This window comes from Bicyclus anynana, chromosome 8, assembly GCF_947172395.1.
Source record: "Bicyclus anynana chromosome 8, ilBicAnyn1.1, whole genome shotgun sequence".
In the NCBI taxonomy this organism is placed as follows: Eukaryota; Metazoa; Arthropoda; class Insecta; order Lepidoptera; family Nymphalidae; genus Bicyclus; species Bicyclus anynana.
The window spans coordinates 8,271,047-8,291,168 of record NC_069090.1 but is presented as its reverse complement, the minus strand read 5'-3'; the positions used below and the strand labels follow the sequence as shown (position 1 = coordinate 8,291,168).

The window sequence follows — 20,122 nt, the reverse complement described above, 5'->3', positions numbered from 1 at the left end:
CTCAACTGTAAGAGCGGTTGGACTCATCACAGAGGAGTGATGGTTTGGTCCCCGCCCAGTTGGTCTATTGTCGTACCCACTCCTAACACAGTCTATCCCGACTAATTGGAGGGGAATGGGAATATTGGTCATATAAAAAAAAATGGAAAATATTTTTTTATAAAAAAAAAAGTCAAATGTAGAATTGAAGTGGCCATTCCAGCACCTTTGGAGTCCAACATTCATTGGCATTTCAACATTTCATTTCAAATCTTACCCATTGCCACATCAGCTCTGCGAACCTTCTTGTTGAGTGGTATGTGGCACAATAAACATGCTTTGTTATTTCATTAAAATTCAATGTGAATTCTTAATATAAGAATTCTTAATTAAGTTTTAAATTAAACTTCTCATTCATCTAATATTTTTATTAAGTATTGTTAATAAAAAAAATTTACACATACACATAAAAATATTAAATGCGTTTTCCTATATTTGCACGGTATTAGAATGTCATGTGTGGGCAATATTTACATTAATCTTTAGACATGTGATGAGACAGATATAGCTTGTGTTACATCAATTTTATGATTATTAGTTATGTACACAATAAAAAACTATTTTATTGAAATAAAAATATACAGATACAAAATCATTGTGGGCTCCAAACCATTTAGGAGATATATCAAAACTTCTTTGAATAATAAATAGGTTACAAAATTACTATATGTTTCCACACTTCCACAATAATTTAACTAGTTCAATTGATCACTAATATTAACCACAGATACCATTAAAACTGATGCATTGAAAATTATTTTTAAAAAATCAAGTATAAGCCTCAAATCTCATTTAAAAGTTACATAACATCACACCATTATAAAACAATACTGCTCTTTACCTAACTCTCACACAAACTGTATAATTAGTTATCAAAACAAAGTGAGGAAAATAATTACAAATAGAATAATTATGATCACACCTACTATTAACACTTACTTTTATAAAACAACTTTTTTTTTATTAAATTCCATCAAATACTTTTACAACAACATTAATTGCTGCTATATTTATAATAACATTTAGTCTAAATTCTAGTTTAGACTTATATTTTTCTATAATGAGTACAGATCACATAACAAAAGCTGACTAACAAAATGATGATGTAATCATAGCTTGGCAACTTCGTTCGTAACACTCCCAATTTTCCGCGCGGGCCGGGGGACGTGTAGCGATGAATGAAAACCCCACGACTGATGTACATCACTTCCCCGCACGCACAATTTCACACCCGCGCAGTCTTTCCCCCTGTCGCCCGCATATCATGGGAGTGTTGTCAATGAACTTGCCAGACTATAATACAGAATAATATTTTTATTTTTTAATGAAAATACTTTATGTCCAATTATCCCGGGTTGATGTAATGGCTGATGAATATTGAGTCATCAGTCAGTCTTCATGTGACTTAATTACAAGCTGATATGACAGACTTTGTGCAGTGCCATTTGTAATACAATCTGAAGTGGTGACTATCACACTAAATTACTAATTGATTTTTTTTAATTACCCAATTGTTTCTTTTTAAGTTTTTTCTCCAAAATCCACACAAAACAAATCAATATTCAAGACTAACAAATTGGTTTACTGAATTAGGAAGAATTAAAAAAATATTTTTTGAAGTTACAAGTGAACAATATAATTTTAGAGTTTAATTTACAAGTTACATTGGATGTTAACTATTACCAGATAAAATTAGCTTTATTTCAGTAAAACAATAAATAAAACACAATAATGAAAGTAGCACAAAATCTATTTAACACCCTCTATATGATTTTTAACTATCGTGAGTGTTATTTATATTTTAAATTCTTTGGTTCTTGCAACGCATCACACAATCACATCACACTCTAAACTGATCAGTCCAATGAAATCAGATAAAAGCGTGGCGCGTTGCAAAAACCAGCTCATGATTAAGGGCCCCGAATGGGTTCCAAAACTAGTCGGGCATACCCCGACGTTGTATCACGAGAATTTAAGCCGTGTTTCATAATCAGTTATATCCTCTATATGTACCATTGGTTGTGTAATTTACCAGCTTATTGGATCTGTACTTCTTCAGCTTATAGAAAAACAAACATTAGTTTTAACAATCAGGCAGTGATAACAAAATTTGTTCATCATGGTACAAGAATAAGCCCTATAGTATAAAATATGCAGTGGCATGCACAAGATTGCTAACTAGGGTAGACATTAAAACAAATAGGCCAGTTGACACTTTTTAAATCGTCTTAAATTGTTAATTTTCGTTCAACTAGAGCGATTATATTTTTTCGGGACGTGATTACTTGAAAATTTAAATTTTTAAATATTTTTTTGACAATACGTCTGTCGACCAGGATGGTCTATATTTCAACTGTTTCATGACGTCACTATAACAAATCTCTTACAAACGGAGCGTTAGGCAAAAATATAAGTTAACAATTAGTTTGACGTTTAGTACATCAAGTAACATTGTGACGTCACAAAATGGACGACAGCGTTTTTGACGTTTGAAAAATTAAAAAAAATACATTTTTTTTAAATTCAGTTTTGAAATCCCTAACTTTTATTTATTAATAACGTTATGTTTCGGACCTTTATTCCCACGAAATTAATATTTTATTACCCCAGTATTACAAAATGAGAAATTCCTTCTTCAATTTGGGTGCATGAGTTCAAAGGGTAGCCAGCGCATTTATGCGTCTATGAAGTGCACGCCACTGAGAATTTGTTAGTTTGTATGAAAATAAAACAGTAAAATACAATAATAATAATTAATAATATGACAGACATGTTGGACATTTAAAAGGATTATTAAGTATAGTAAAGGTAGTATGCGCCAAACTTGTAGTCTATTCTGACATTGCAATACAAAACTGTGCAGATGTTACAACACCACTGGGATATGTTGTATACTTTGCAGTGGCGAAGGATGGAATTTAGATGAAGGTAAGTCATCCCAAAGAAAAGGAAATTCATACAGCGTGATACAAACTTCGGTTACTCATATAATCTAGACACAGTACAAAAATATGCAATGGATTTTTAAAGGTAACCCGGCGGGAATCGGCTTGCATGAACTCTTCGCCGCTGATACTTTGAGTTTTTTTTTGGCATGCGCCTCGTGTTCAGAGAGGACACTAAGTTTGGCGCACACTTTAACAATGTTTTTTCACAAACAATCCTAAGATGTTAGTAAACTACATATCTTATAAAATACATAAGTAGTACAAAATTATTAGGTATAATAATGTAAATAATGTGACTTTGCGTATCGTTAAGAAATATATGAACTTGCACAGTCTGAAAAATGAGATTCAAAATAATGTGTAGATTATAAAACTCTTGGTACTGACACACACACAAACAAAACAAACTTGCAATAGAAAATGTCAGGCCATTTCCGTCCTCCAGCTGGCCTATTCACTAATTTGGTCTTTATTAACAACCTATTAAAATATACATCAATTCATCTGATAAATATCATCTACCTACTGTATGATATCCACGAAGGGTTGTCAGTAGGCACCGGATGACATTTGTTACATAGGATCTCGATTTCGTATATCTCAACGAACAAACGTCAAAGTTAGCGAAATAAGTGGCAATGGGGATGACGACTAGGTTTGAATATATATTAATTTTTATGAGACATTCGGGTAAATAAGGTCAATATTAATTAGCACATAAAAAACTAAAACTGACACGATGTGTGTAAAATAAATAAGATGATGAAATTTTAAAAACAATTAAAAATCTTTTAACGTAATTCGATGAAAAATCATACATTTTTAGCTTCCTTAATTGAAAAATATAAACACCTACATATTTGTAATTTCGTTTGAACGCCCATAAAAATCTAACCTCAAGCATCGATGGAGCGTCATTTTAGATGTTGCTTAGAGGGTTTACAATCGTGCATACCGTATAAGAACTACGGATTTCCAATAAATGCGGTAAATACAGCGCAGATTTTATTTAACAGAGTGCCTAGTGGGAGTTTTCCATGTTTTCATACTGTGACGATCGCGTAAACGTAATGGTGTAGTGCCACTAGATGGTGCTGTTTCAATTCCTCAGAAATTCGCATTTATGTTTACGCGATCGTCACAGTATGAAAACATTGAAAGCTCCAACTAGACACTCTGAACACGAGAAATAAAACGTAAATAGGTATTTGTCTTTTGTTCACAATTATCAGAACATTAACACCCCTATCCGCGTAGAAGCGTTTGTTTTTTTTTCTATTTTATGATTTATAAATTTTACTTCTCCTTTGTTTTTTTAAAGGAAGTTATGTTTGATTTATTATGTTTAATTTTTCGTACCTATACAATTTAAAAATAAACAACTGTCATCATCCCTATTGCTAGAGGTATTTTACTCTTCTGAGGATTGAAATGACCGCACACAATTAGTTGAACAATAGTATTTCAAGAAAAATAAATAGTCAAGCATACATAGACTTATAGTAGGGGAGCCGAAAAGGGGATTTTTGGATTAATGCGAGTACTTGCCTGTTGTTATACATATAAGAACCTCCATCAAGTATGAACTTTTAAAAATTGGTGCGAATATTTAGGGCATTCAAAAACAATTAAAAGCTGTGATAGTCCAGTGGATATGAACTCTGCCTCCGATTCCGGAGGCCGTAGGTTGGAATCCAGTTGTGTGCATTTAAAAAAAAAAATATCACGTGTCTCAAACAGTGAAGGAAAAACATCGTGAGGAAATCTGTATACCTGAGAATTTTTGCCACGAGTTCGATTTATGTTGAATAACATGAATCGCACTCGTGGTTTCGTAGTTTATTTCTGAGTAATCTACCAAAACTCATAGTTCTCTGTTCTCCGCGATGATCAGTAAATCGCAATTAACAATCATAGGCTCCCCCACTACTAGGATTTTGTATGTATATCTCTTCCGGCCAACCAGCGTCTCAACTCTCAACTTAAAGTCCACTCCAAAGACCTAATTTTTCCACAAGACAAGTAATTTATTATGCAATCATTCACTAAATTCGTTTGTTCTAAATCTTAGCGTTATCATAAGGAGTATTATAAAACATATCATAATAAATTCAAGAAAATCTTAATATATGTGCTTCAAAAAACTCATTTACTTAAAAATTACTTTTCAAAATTGTTAACATAACAAAATTATACCCTCTAACCTATAAATAAGTGCAACTTACATGTGTAATTATTTCTTAGGACATACATACATCAATGCAAAGACAATAATAAACCTATTTTAATTCATAGAAACAGCAGTTCCAAGTGATGATATTAATTTCTACTGTCATACTAAACAAATGGATCTCCACCATGGAAATATTGCTAATTCTTTACTTCAAATGGTATCAAACCAATAAAAAACTTAGTTTAAATCATACTGCTGTCTTTTTGATTAAACAACTGTATTAATAAAATTAATTTAATGTAGAGGTCTTATTCATACTTGCAAAAATTTGCTATAAAATTTTTCATATCAGTAATGAGGAGAACAATCTTACGATTAAATTGAACACAAATCATTCCAAGCGTGTGTGCGCCAAACTTCTAGTCCGTCCTGACGTTGCGAACACGCCGATTCGCAGTTTGTACTGCTATACGAACCGTGTTCAGAGCGGACACGTAGTTTGGCGCGCACTGTACTCTTATTATATGGGAGAAATATAACCAAATATGAATTTCGACATAATAATATAGAGATGTAAACTTCATAAAACATTTGAACAATGAAAAGTGTTTTACCATAGAGATCTTTATATCAAGGCCGCTCTCTGTTTCTTCGCAATACGATGAAAGAGGCAAAAAGATGATTGCATATCACTTAGGTACCATCAGGTGAGATCGTAGTCAAGAGCCAACTTGTAAATAATATTTTTTTTTTTGGCTGTTTACTTTATTTTTGTGATTTTGACGTTTTTCTCACATTTACTCCATTTGCTAACCAAGATTTATGTCATAAACCTTGCCATAAAGATGTTTATGGTGCAACCCATCCTCGCTAATAGATCTCCCTTCTCTCACGACTATAAATTCAATATCCTTACTCTTCTATAGTATCAATCTACATTATATTTTACAATTTGATTTTATCTAAAATACGCATTATAAAATAGGTAGGTAGTATCTAAAGAAGATGTACTAACTGGAGACGTCCAGTGCCGAGTGCAGTCCCGCGCGCGCCGGGGGGCAGTCACACGTCGAAGTCCGCCCCCAGCTTGCCGGCCGGCGGGGCTATGAACGGTTCGCTCCACATTCTCCGCAGGTCTCCCTGGAACAAGGTACTTATTGATCCGAACACCGCACACACACTTACGTCATGGTGACGCGTACCTGCGCGCCATACGGCGACCGGGCGCCGACTCCCCAAACGACTCAGAACCTTATTTTGAATGTAATAGAGATTACTTTAGCATGAACAAGTTTATTGTTAAATTTCCAGAGGATTTGAAAAAACACGGTCAATCTTGTTCATTATTTTAATTCAATTATGTCATCCGCTAAAAAATATCCGCTGTCAGTGTTTGTGTAACGTCTTTTTTCAAACTGTGGTAATTGACTGGATAATAAATAAAACGATAATATTGATGAAAAATAAAAATAAAATTGTTGCACACCACACTAGGTTACAAAAAATTAATAATTCTTTTAATGGCTATTGCATACGTTTTTCTAATAAATTATCATATGAAGCCACTGGACAGTGGTGGTATCAATAAGAGTTTATTTGATGTGAGCTCAGTATTTGTTAAGCAGAGTGGACACCGTCACGCTGCTAGTCGCGTTAATGATTTTAGGCAATAATATTTCGTGTTTTATTAGCAGTATAAGGTTGAAGTATGCAGTATTACCTTGACGTACGCCATGGTGAGCAGCGGCAGCAGCGTGAAGGGCACGAGGTACAGCAGCGCGGGCTGCGCCGCCTTGAACACCTCGGCCGACACCGTCGCCGTCAGCAGCCCCAGGAAGTAGCCCAGCAGCGAGCAGTGGAAGTACGTCAGCCGAGAACCCTGGACACGCGTTAGGATTTTTTTTTTAATAATTTTAAAAGAAAAGCATTGTACCAACTAGTCGGGAAAGACCATTAGGGGTACGACAATAGACCAACGGGGCAGTTGTCGCGGGTCCGACCGCTCGTACCCATACTCGGCTCACTGCTGAGCTCGAATCTACTCTCTGAATGAGAGGTGTTAAGCCAATAGTCCACCACGCTGGCCCAATGCGGATTGGCAGACTTCACACACGTAGAGGATTAAGACAATTCTCCGGTGTGCAGGTTTCCTTACAATGTTTTCCTTCACCGTTTGAGACACGTGATATTTAATTTCTTAAAATGCACACAAGTTGGAGGTGCATGCGTCGGACCGGATTCGAACCCAAACCTTCCGGTATCGGAGGCAGAGGTCATATCCACTGGGCTATCACGGCTCTGTCTATATACGGTATAGTACGATGCAAACTTTATGTCGTTTCGTAACATTGTGCGTTAAGCTGCGCAATACAAGATATTAGACAGCAGCGGTAACGTAGGGGCGCGGCGACAGGGCACCCCCCGCACGCACCTCTCTCCCCCGCAGTAGCCTCACGCGTCTTGACTGTATGTATGACCTGCCCGTAGTATTATTCTGCTGTAGTCATCGATCTCCTATTACTTAAAAAGTGGATGCACAATCAGCGACCAAAAAACGTCCCCACTCAATGAGTGCCAAACACAACTTCTTGGCACTCAAGTCAAGTAGTCGTATTTGCAAATTCAGCCTTAAACTCAACCCTTAAGGTTGAATTTGCTCTGAATTTGGAATTTTATTGAGTATTGGCCTTTAGGTATATTTTTCTTTACCAATAATTCTAAAACTGTCAAAGGCCAGGCTAGTTTTTAAGTGAAATTTTCTACATGATCGTGTGTCCTTTTATTATAAGAGGTCAATGACTGTCGTTATTACGTCAGCTACAGAAAGGGGACATGAATATGATCTGTATTTTATTGCCAAATATTATTTTATGTATTCTTTTTATTTTTTAAATTTAGTCAGCTTCATTATTATAAATTTTTGTTATTAAAAAATACACAAAATTCGCGAAAATTAAATTTAATGTACATATTATAATAATTTATACATAAACATTCGCTTTAATGATCTCCATTATAAATGTGTCACATGATGTTGTCATGATGTGAACCAATACAAAAACAGTTTTTTTTCATATTTCTAATGTCATATTACACCCTCGCATAGCACGATAAACTAAACTCTCTTTTAACTTTTGAATGGCTTAAAATACGTTTTTTTTATTCTTTACAAGTTAGCTCTTGACTATGATCTCACCTGATGGTAAGTGATGATGTAATCTAAGATGGAAGCAGGCTAACTTTATAGGAGGAGGATGAAAATCCACATCCCTTTCGGTTTCTACACAACATCACACCGAATCTTTGTAGATAGGGTGATAACTAGCGACGGCCGAAGCCCTAGTGTTTATTTTATATGAAAAATATCGTATTATATCGTATTTCAACTTATATCATAGTTTAAAAATTGATAAAAAAATATATAAAAAAGCAGTCTTTATCAAGAGTTACTTGAACATAATTTGATTATTACAATGGCATTATGCAATAATCCCCAATCACTTGAGCAAGATCTAAAAACCCAACCCATTACCAATTTTGTAATGTTTTCCGTTTTTCTTGAGACAATCAATTCGTTCTAGATTAGTTCCGCAGATTGTATCAATAGGAAGGTGAAACTTACCATAGATCTTGGGCCTGGCACTTGACCCATTTGGCAAACGAGATTGGCTTTCTTGTAGGCGTCATACCGCAAAACAAAGCACAGCAATAAGCCAGGCATGACTATGTCTCCGAGACCTTAAAAAACCAGAAATATTTTTTTTTATTAATTATATCGTTACTTATTTTATAACACATAAAGTATCAATTATTTCACCAATTTCAATATCTTAATGTATCTCATTACGCACATGTGCCGTAATATAAAACCTCTAACCTCCGTCCGTCTCATCCGTCTAATAACGAAAGGTACTTTTTGAATCTTGGCAAAGAGTTTTTATGTCAGAAAAGTGCTCAACATTTTAAGAATAAAATTAACTTTGTGAGATGAAATATAATAAAAAAACATTTAATTCTTTAATTTTAATAATTTTGACAATAAATGACAACATTTATCTGTAACAGAAACACAAAAATATTAATTTACTTTATGAATAATACTGGCTGTTTTTGGTGCATTTGCCTAAAAAAAGCGCTGGTGCTCGCACTTCGCTATCTGTGTAAAAATGTCATCATATGGAACACAGGCAAAGATGCAAATTCATTTTCAGAAAGTGTGTTTACAGTGTGACATGCGTGCTAATTACTTTGATAATTACAGCCTCTGCTTCCTTACTATAATATTTATATCATATTGTACTATAGTTATACCGACAATATATTATATCGTCGACTTAAATATATTATCGTATTTTTTTCATTATTAATAATTATTGAAACGTCCGAAAACGCTGTCCACCATGACGGTCTATAGGTTATTTGTGCCATTATGTCAAGCAAGTTTTGTTTACTAGATTCAGTTTTTTATTAAAAACTATAATTTTTAAAATATATATAGGAAAACTGTGAGTAAGAGCACTTAGATCGGCATAAAGCAAAAAATCGGACATCCTCTCGTTTGACATGTATAGGTTTACTAAGACTAGGACGTCACGAAATGGCAGACAGTGTTTTTGGTGTTTGAATTTTGGAACTAAAGTAAAGAAAATAGTAATCTTTTACTATTTTTTATATACATTGGCATATTTTGGACCCTTATTCCAAGTACTATACGAGATCACTATTGATACATTTTTGAAGAGTCCAGTATCCCATTCCTGATAATATCAGGAAAGGCCATGACTAGAGTAAAATGGTTGTTATTTTAGTCTGTGCAAGTTATTTTCCCTCCCCTGACAAAAAAAAACCAATTAGGCCATACCAAGCATGGAGAAGTGTCCCTGATGATGCATCGACGGGAACACGAGTTTAGCGGGTAGAGACAGCTTGGGCGCGTCCCGCATCGCGCCGCCCAGTTGGAGTCGACGCGCCACAACGTTCATTGGGTTTTCAGCTGGCCTGGAATATATAAATTTATTTTCTTAACCCTTAACTAAATTCGTGGGTCCACTGGAGCCATGTTGAATTTTATAATCCAAACTTCCACCCTCCAAACATCCAGGGAAATGGGGGTTAGAAAAGAGACTAAAAAGTAGCCTAGCCACTCTCCATCCTTTCTCCACTTAAAAAATCGACGCTCCGTTTTGCCGTAAAAGACAGATAAACAAACAGACAGACAGACACACACTTTCACATTTATAATATTAAGTATGGATTTAAATAGTCAACTAGGTGTAGCACTCACCTGGTAGCAACCTTGACCATGACATTGGTGGTGAAGATGTAGGAGGAGAAGAACACCCAGAACACGTCGTACAGCAGCAGGCCGGTGAGCAGCAGCGTGGACACCTTGAGCGACGGCAGCCGGATCAGCGCAATGAACGTCACGCACAGCCCCATGCCCATCGCTGCAAGCACAGACTGCGTTACTGGAGCATGTAGGGACATTATGTACTGGCACAGCGGCGTCAGCAGCACCGCGAGCGCCGCGCAAGCTATCGCAGTACACAGAGAGTGGCTGCATACCGTCCATGAGCAGCCAGTGGCCCGTGAGCACCCACACGGCGACGATGGCGGCGGCCAGCAGCGCCGCGGCCAGCTCGGGCGCGGTGTAGTGCCGCACAGCGCGCTGCGAGACGCCGCGCCGCGCACGCTATCACTGTACACAGAGAGTGGCTGCGTACCGTCCATGAGCAGCCAGTGGCCCGTGAGCACCCACACGGCGACGATTGCGGCGGCCAGCAGCGCCGCGGCCAGCTCGGGCGCGGTGTAGTGCCGCACAGCGCGCTGCGAGACGCCGCGCCGCGCACGCTATCACTGTACACAGAGAGTGGCTGCGTACCGTCCATGAGCAGCCAGTGGCCCGTGAGCACCCACACGGCGACGATTGCGGCGGCCAGCAGCGCCGCGGCCAGCTCGGGCGCGGTGTAGTGCCGCACAGCGCGCTGCGAGACGCCGCGCCGCGCACGCTATCACTGTACACAGAGAGTGGCTGCGTACCGTCCATGAGCAGCCAGTGGCCCGTGAGCACCCACACGGCGACGATGGCGGCGGCCAGCAGCGCCGCGGCCAGCTCGGGCGCGGTGTAGTGCCGCACAGCGCGCTGCGAGACGCCGCGCCGCGCACGCTATCACTGTACACAGAGAGTGGCTGCGTACCGTCCATGAGCAGCCAGTGGCCCGTGAGCACCCACACGGCGACGATTGCGGCGGTCAGCAGCGCCGCGGCCAGCTCGGGCGCGGTGTAGCGGCCGCACAGCGCGCTGCGAGACGCCGCGCCGCGCACGCTATCACTGTACACAGAGAGTGGCTGCGTACCGTCCATGAGCAGCCAGTGGCCCGTGAGCACCCACACGGCGACGATTGCGGCGGCCAGCAGCGCCGCGGCCAGCTCGGGCGCGGTGTAGTGCCGCACAGCGCGCTGCGAGACGCCGCGCCGCGCACGCTATCACTGTACACAGAGAGTGGCTGCGTACCGTCCATGAGCAGCCAGTGGCCCGTGAGCACCCACACGGCGACGATGGCGGCGGCCAGCAGCGCCGCGGCCAGCTCGGGCGCGGTGTAGTGCCGCACAGCGCGCTGCGAGACGCCGCGCCGCGCACGCTATCACTGTACACAGAGAGTGGCTGCGTACCGTCCATGAGCAGCCAGTGGCCCGTGAGCACCCACACGGCGACGATGGCGGCGGCCAGCAGCGCCGCGGCCAGCTCGGGCGCGGTGTAGTGCCGCACAGCGCGCTGCGAGACGCCGCGCCGCGCACGCTATCACTGTATACAGAGAGTGGCTGCGTACCGTCCATGAGCAGCCAGTGGCCCGTGAGCACCCACACGGCGACGATGGCGGCGGCCAGCAGCGCCGCGGCCAGCTCGGGCGCGGTGTAGCGGCCGCACAGCGCGCTGCGGGACGCCGCGCCGCCGCCCGCCACGTACTGGCACAGCGGCGTCAGCAGGAACGCGAGCGCCGCGCACGCTATTACTGCACACCACATCGAGCGTTCTTCAATACAATACTCATTATATATTTGATATAATTTATACTAATATTATAAAGAGGAAATATTGGCATTTTTGTATGTAACGAATATATTCAAAATTATTGAAAACGACATTATCAGGGACTAAATAGGCTGTATTTTATCCCCATATTCTTACGGGAACAGGAACTGCGCATGTGAATCCGCGAGGTGCTGCTAGAAGTTAACACAAATGAGAAAAAAGTATAAGCTTAATTTATTCATTTAACAAATAAGCTGTATACAAAACTTACTGGCAGTGCATATGGCGACAAGTGTCTGCATGGAGTCGAAGAAGAAGAACATGATGAGCAGCGCCACCGACGAGCCGAGCGGGAAGCAGAGCGCTTGCATCGTACTCAGTGTCTGCACGTCTGTAAGCATATTGAATATTGATCTCTTAAACTCCATCACACCTCAAGAGATAAAACTCTCCTTTGTTGAGATGGGACGAAAGGGAGAAAAATTCTGATTACTACTTTACTTTACATACTTTCTTTTTTCTTTCCTAAGTCCTGGAGTCATGCTATGATAAGAGTCGAAAACAGTTTAGTATCTTTTGTAGCTATTATAACTCACTGCTGTTACACGATGAGCTGGTGGCAGACTTTCCCTCGGTACCGAGCAGGTTGGCCTCCCCCTCGCTGCACTACCTCTCGCCTCGCGCTACATGTTTATAAAACGTAAGCTGCAGTAAGCTATTAGGAGCACAGATATGATAACTCACTGCTGTTACATGATGAGCTGGTGGTAGACTTTCCACCAGTGCCGAGCAGGCTGGTCTCCCCCTCTCTGCACAATCTCTCGCCTCGCAATTTTTGTTTAAAGCTTGGAAGCTGCTGTATGCTATAAGCAGCACAGATATGATAACTCACTGCTGTTACACGATGAGCTGGTGGTAGACTTTCCACCAGTGCCGAGCAGGCTAGCCTCCCTCTCTCTCTCCGCTCTCTCTCTCGCCTCTCGCTCCATGTTCAAAGAACGGAAGCTGCCGTACACTATTAGCAGCATAGATATAAGGCATGCTGACACTCTATAAAAGAGAAGTATTTTCATATTAATTCCCAATATACCCCAGTTTTGTTTTAAAGCTATGTCAGCTCTAGATGGTTCTGGATATTCCATGATCTGAAAAGTCAATCCAAAGATATCAGCGTTTTTCTATTAGGACATCAATTGGCGTTTAGAGTAGAGTAAGGGTACAGAATAAAATGAATCAAAGCAAAACTTGACTGTGTCCGCTATTCAAGAATAAAAATTCTGACAAAAACTCATCATTCTATCAAAATTCATTGGATTTTTTTTCAACATTCATTGGATGTTTGAGAATTTCAAAATCTTTTATTTTCCCTTGGCGTTCAATTAAATTGGAGCAATTATGTTGTCTATTAACAAGATAAATCAATTTTAACCTCCATTTTACTTAGTTCATTTCTTAAACAATTTTGTGGTTTTAAAAACCAATTAAGGTTTTAATAATAAATTTGCAGCACATATGAAATTAAAGATGCGAAACAGATATGAGGTATCAAAATAATACCCATAGCCAAATTGCGATATTATTTTCAATATCCACATCCCTACGCGTCCTGTAGACTTGACGATAAACTTGAACATCATTATTGTTAAAATCAGATCAGATTTTTTAATGTCACTTTAGCTTCAACATTATAATTATCAGCCCAATACAGAGTCGGTCTCCATCTTTATATGGGACGTCATCCCCCCCCCCCCCCTAGGACCTCTAACCACGTTATTTCTGACTGTCATGAGTTAAATTTGTCCCCGTATTCTCACGGGAACGGGAACTATGCGGGTGAAACCGCGAGGTGTCGGCTAGTATTTAGATATGAAGCTTAGACCCACCCCACCAAGAATCTCCAACGCCAGGTGGCGGGCGAATGATAATAATTTCAACAAGTGATTTCATTGTGGTGTTATACCGTTAAAAGGCACAATATACTATTGTCACAAATATATTTGCATAAATCCGTTGTAACGAGAGGCAATTGTAAAGCGAGTGTCGTTGAACCGATAGTACGTACTAACAACTATTGTTTACTTTTTTGTCCTTTCATAGAATACTCGTACCATGTTATTAACTACGATCGCGAGAACGACAAAATAGTCTAAACGCCATCTTAAGCACAATGAGAAGATACAAACATAAATACCGGAGATACAAAAATATAAAAGAGATAATCTAGACACATTAGGATTTAGGATAAGGCCTTTGTAAAATTGAGAGTAATTAAATACCTGATCTGCTTAAACCCGGTATATTTGGGTATGCAGATGATAGCACTGTAACAGAGAGATATATGTCCAGTCCCCGTGCTAGTGGGGTTGAGGTCCATGAACAACGAGAGGCTTTGGTGCAACGCATTAATTTAACCTTAAATGAGGTGTCTGAATGGGGAGATGCCAATTTGGTTAAGTTTAATGCGGAAAAAACTCAGGCATGTTTGTTCACTGCCAAAAGGAGCCCCTTCCATCTGACTCCTACTTTCCAGAATATGTCTGTAGGAATATCTGATAGCTTAGAGCTTCTTGGCGTAACCATATCGTCCAAACTCAACTTCGGACAGTTCATTGAATCTAAGGCAAAAACTGCGGGCAAAAAACTTGGCATCCTTAATAAAGTGAAACGGTACTTCACACCAGAACAGCTTCTATTGTTATATCAAGCTCAAGTTCGATCGTGTATGGAGTACTGCTCCCACTTGTGGGATGGCTCCGCCAAATACCAGCTTGCTGCTTTAGATTCAGTGGATAAACGCGCTAGAAGACTCATTGGCAATGAGGCTTTAACTGACTGTAAGCTTCAAAGCTTAGAGCATCGCCGAAAGGTTGCCTGCCTATCGGTGTTCTACAAGATATATTTCGGGGAGTGCGCTCAGGAACTGTTCGATCTTGTGCCACCTTCGCCGTTTTACCACAGGACTGCTAGGCATCGCAGAGATCTGCACCGCTACGTTGTCGAAATCCCTCGGGCGCGTACCAAGCGGTTTAGTTCCTCATTCCTTATACGCACTGCAAAGATGTGGAATGCTCTCCCAGCTTCAGTTTTCCCCACCACCTACAACATGGGTATTTTCAAGTCAAGAGTGAATAGGCATCTTCTAGGCAAGCGCGTTCCACCATAGGCTGCATCATCGCTTACCATCAGGCATGATTGCAGCTAAGCGCTTGCTTATTCAAAATAAAAAAAAAAAAAAAAAAAAAAAAACCTGTTTTAACAAAATTGTGCTCTATATTGTTGCTAAGCTAAGCTGGCCTATTAACTAACTTTGAATAACTTTAGTGGATATCATAATAATTATTAACAACCCATATACGGCTCACTGTTGAGCACGAGTCTCCTCTCAGAATGAAAGAGATTAAAACACAATCAACCAACTACCTCCTGTTAAACAATCCTAAATAACATGATTTTTTGTATTCACTACTAGCGGACGCCCGCGACTTCGTCCACGTGAAACTCGATGTAAACTTTCAACTAACCCAACCCTACCCTACCATACACTACCCCTACACTGCCCTACCCTACCCTAACTCTACCCCGTTTTCTAATTATTATTAATATGAACTTTATACAATAACAATAAAGCTCATATTGACTACGTTTTAGTTAGAAAACATTTGTATGGGAAAAAGAAAAGGCCTATTTTTATGGTTTTTCCGGCAATTTTTCGAATTTTTCTCGCCGTATAAACTATCCTAGAACTTCAACGAACATTTTAAAAAAACAATTGGCCAAATTGGTCCAGGCGTTGTTGAGTTATGCGCTTACCAACGCATTTTGCGATTCATTTTTATATTATAGATTAATTTATTTATAACTGATCAATATTACGAACCCATGTGTTTGACATTGTTTTCGTTAACAGGTTTTACAGAATACGAAAAATGCAGTGGTAATTGATCTGATGATTAATAGAGTTTAGTGAATAAACCAGCTGGTATGTATGAAAAACATGTTTCATACCTAATATGGACGCCGCGTGGCGCAGTGGGTGACCCTACTTTCTGCCTCTACGGCTGTGGGTTCGATTCCCATAACTAGAAAATATTTGCGATGAACATGGATGGCTATTTTCCATTGTCTGGGTGGTTTTAAGTACATATTTATATGTAGTTTATAAATGCATGATAAAAACAGCTATCTTAGTACCTACCCAGGCTACAGATACGCTTACTTTGGGGCTAGATAGTGATGTGTATTTTATAGAAATATATTTCATTAAGTAAAACTAACGTGATTCCGTGATAGCCCAATAGATATGAACACAGCCTTCGATTCGGAGGGCGTAGGTTCGAATGCACCTCCAACTTTTCAGTTATGTTACTTTAAGAAGTTAAATATTACGTATCTCAAATGGTGAACGAAAAATCGTGAGAAAACCTGCATACGATGAACGCTCTAATCCCAGGAGTTAGATTTGAATTGAATATTCTTTTTTGTTGGTTAGTCCATTTATGGCTGGCTACATGAATACCGTTTACCACCACAAAAATAGGAAAATATATTAAAAGCTACTGTTTCGTGCGTTGCGTAAACGGTTAAAGTAGCGCAAAAATCATAACCGAATGAAGTTAAAAAAAAATAGCGAACAAAGTGGCAGGCGTTCACTAATATACTGAAAAAACATTGATATCTTTAAATTGTCTTATCAGATCTTATACATATGTATAACAAAGAACCATCTCATAATCTGCAACACAATTGATCAATTTGTTTACAAGCTAAAACAGACAAGTAAAACTGTAATTGCAAAGCATTCAGTAATAGTGAATGTGAAAATTAAATTGTTTTTCTCTTTTTGGTGGTCACTACCTTAAGACTTATTTTAGGTACTTCTATAAAACCTACTTCAAATAATTGATTATACAAAAAATTACAGCTCCAGTGAAGCCAAAATCGCTCAATGGTAGAGGCCAAACTCAGCACTCCGAGGTAATGAGTTCAATCCCTAAAGGCTGGACTATTGATAAACACATTCCTAATACAATCTTCCTGACTAATTGGAGGGGGAAAAGGAATTGTAATTATCAGATACGGTAAATATTTAAAAAAAAGGCTTATGTAACTCATGAGACAAAAACTGGTGCAACTCACTTTGAAGAGTCCATAATTGAGTAGGCCCATTTGTACTCTTGATATTCCATGTTAGCTCCCACTTGCGCCATCTCCGAAACTGTTTGCTAGCCCTGCCAGCTATACTATGCCAGATAAAATTTTGGAGCTTGCCTACGGCAAAAACAATAAAATTCATGTTAAAAAAAATATTTTCTTAATAATACATATTTTCAAATTTTTTACCAAAACTTCAATAAAAACCAACACTTGATTGAAACTGTTTTGACCATACTTTTAAATTAATACTTTTCAGTAAAGGTATATAAAATTTTCAAGCTTGTGAATAACACTTAGAACATATACATATTTTTATTAGTTGCAGACAAGGTTGTTATGCCCGATATCATTTGAGAGACTAACATAACATACAGGGATGGTTGTGAAGTTTTCCATAACAAACCAATGTAAAATCTCTAATAATAATATTTGGCATAAGTGTGAGAGATACACTGACTGATGTATAACATGTAACCAATGATATTAAATAGTGTTAGATGTGTTACTAGCGCATGAAAAATGAGGTGCTCAAAAGAGGAAATTTATAGTCTTAATTGACATTCCTTGTTCACCACAACTAACTCAATGTTAGTTGTGGTCAAAAATTAATGAAATTTTAACAAATAATACATAAATATTGTCTATAATTAGTTGTGTGTTCAGAAAGTGTAAAAACTATAACTATGATGGTCAAGTAACAATAGGAAGATACTTAATTATGTATCTTGTTATTGTTATACATATATTATAATACATGCAATAATATTATAATTTTAAAATTCATTAAATAAACTTAAATATTGTTTTTCCTATAAAAATACAAATATTTTTATAGGAAAAATTATAAAATCAAACCTCTAGATTTTCATTATTTAATGTTAACTATAAGCTATTCACTAAGCTTCTAGCCCACAATGACATTGCAACACCCATAAGTGCACAGAATATTTGGAGTGACAAAACAATATAAAAGTAGCAGAATTCGGTTTTTTATGAATGCTGTGGGAATCGTGGATTTTCTGGGATAAAAGTAGCCTATGTGTTAATCCAGAGTAAAATCTACTTCCATTCCAAATACCAGCCACATTGCTTCAGTAGCCATAATGCAAACATACACACTTACACACACAATCTTTTGCTTTTATAGTATATAAGTGTGAAGTGTGATAGTGTGATTAGAGTGATAAGTGTGATCAAAATACAGAATGATGCCTTTTTGTTCTTATTAGTTTTCTGTTATGCCCACAATATTATGTCGTGTTGAAGTAACACAATTAAACAATTTAATTTTACAAATGCCAGATTTTTCAAATGTTCTGATAACTGGATGTAGTTTAAAGGTAAATAAAATTAAGCATTTCATGAAGAATACAAAGTATTCATGTTCTACATTTTTAATGACTATAAACATATCCCACGAATAACTACATTAAAACAATCCTCATTATGGTTAAACAGACCTTAATCAAGGATTGTGCAACAGGCTTTGTATAGAAAGAGATGAGGGAGGTGCAGACAGAGAGTGCCAGATTATTCTAGGTTAAAGATACCCCAGATTAGTAAGATTCCACTGTTTATTCTTTTTTCAGTGTATAGAATAAAGATGGTAAATTAATAATTATTAATTAAAATATTATTTAAAAAAAAACTTAAGATTAAAATTTTGTGTTTGTTTATTCTAATGTATTGTTCTGATAACAACAATCAAAAGTATGTAGCATTGTGCTTAGTTTAGAAGTCATCAATGATGCCTGCATGGGGAAAAAACTTATAAATTATAACAATGTTAAAATGGCTATTAAGGAAGAAATCAATTTTAATATTTAGTTTAATTTTACTACAAAAATTTTAAACGTTTCCATTATTTTATTTTTACTGTACCATTAATTTATTTTTACTTTACCATGATTAAAAATTAAATAATATTAAAATATCAAATAAGTCTTCAAGTAGGTCACTTATATTACACACACAAGATTGTACAAAGATTTCTATGGCCACATAAACTCACACAATTTAATCAAGTACCTAACAAGTTTGGCTAATAATATTTAAAGCGGATATTATAACAAAAGAAAAAGCATTTCAAATTAAGTAGAGCACGAAAGAACAAATTGAAGTGAAAGGAAACGGCCGTACATACGTTTGTTACAAATGATTTTATGCCTATTTCTAGATGAAAAGTCACACCAAACAAAGATGTACCACTGCATCTTATTAGTTAGATAGATGATTAAGAATAATCAGTGTATTAAATTATAGAAAGCGACAATTATGCTCACGGAAGAAAATTCACAACAATAATATACTAACCAAGGACGGAGGCCGCCCCTAATTGTTGAAACTTATTAGCCCCGTGATTCCATCATAGCTTCTTTATAATTATTCTGCAAATCTGTTTACACTAGTAAATACTTTTAGACAGAAATATTTACTAATTTAAAACTTAACACTATATAACACTAGTCGAGTAGTCGATCGACATTGGAGTTGGACTAGACCTGTGTCGATCGCGAATGATCAAATCTCCGACACCCGATCACTACTTGTGCGTGAGTAATTGGGTCGCGGACGTTAAAAACACCCGATCTTATGTGACCCGTTTGGTGACCCGCCCGGGCGCAGACTCGATTAAAAGATCGAAAGGTTTTTGTTTACCATACTAAATTGAACTTTATTTTCATTACAATAACTCTCAAATCTGTAGATCTCGTGAATAATCGGGTCGCGGACGTCTAAAACACCCGATCTTGTGATTCATATAAAAACTCGATC

At 38.1% G+C, this 20,122-nt stretch overlaps 1 protein-coding gene across 1 annotated transcript; it reads right to left on the bottom strand.

Moving 5' to 3' along the window:
- Positions 1 to 392: 392 nt before the first annotated feature.
- LOC112050099 (signal peptide peptidase-like 3) lies at positions 393 to 19,836 on the bottom strand. Its single transcript, XM_052883023.1, has 10 exons — positions 19,661 to 19,836; positions 17,330 to 17,461; positions 13,086 to 13,243; positions 12,465 to 12,584; positions 11,991 to 12,173; positions 10,445 to 10,607; positions 10,022 to 10,158; positions 8,783 to 8,898; positions 6,881 to 7,039; positions 393 to 6,300 (listed from the first exon to the last, which is right to left on the bottom strand). Exons 2-10 carry the CDS (start codon positions 17,398 to 17,400, stop codon positions 6,223 to 6,225), a joined length of 1,185 nt encoding a protein of 394 aa, XP_052738983.1. The 5' UTR covers positions 17,401 to 17,461; positions 19,661 to 19,836; the 3' UTR covers positions 393 to 6,222.
- Positions 19,837 to 20,122: the final 286 nt, after the last annotated feature.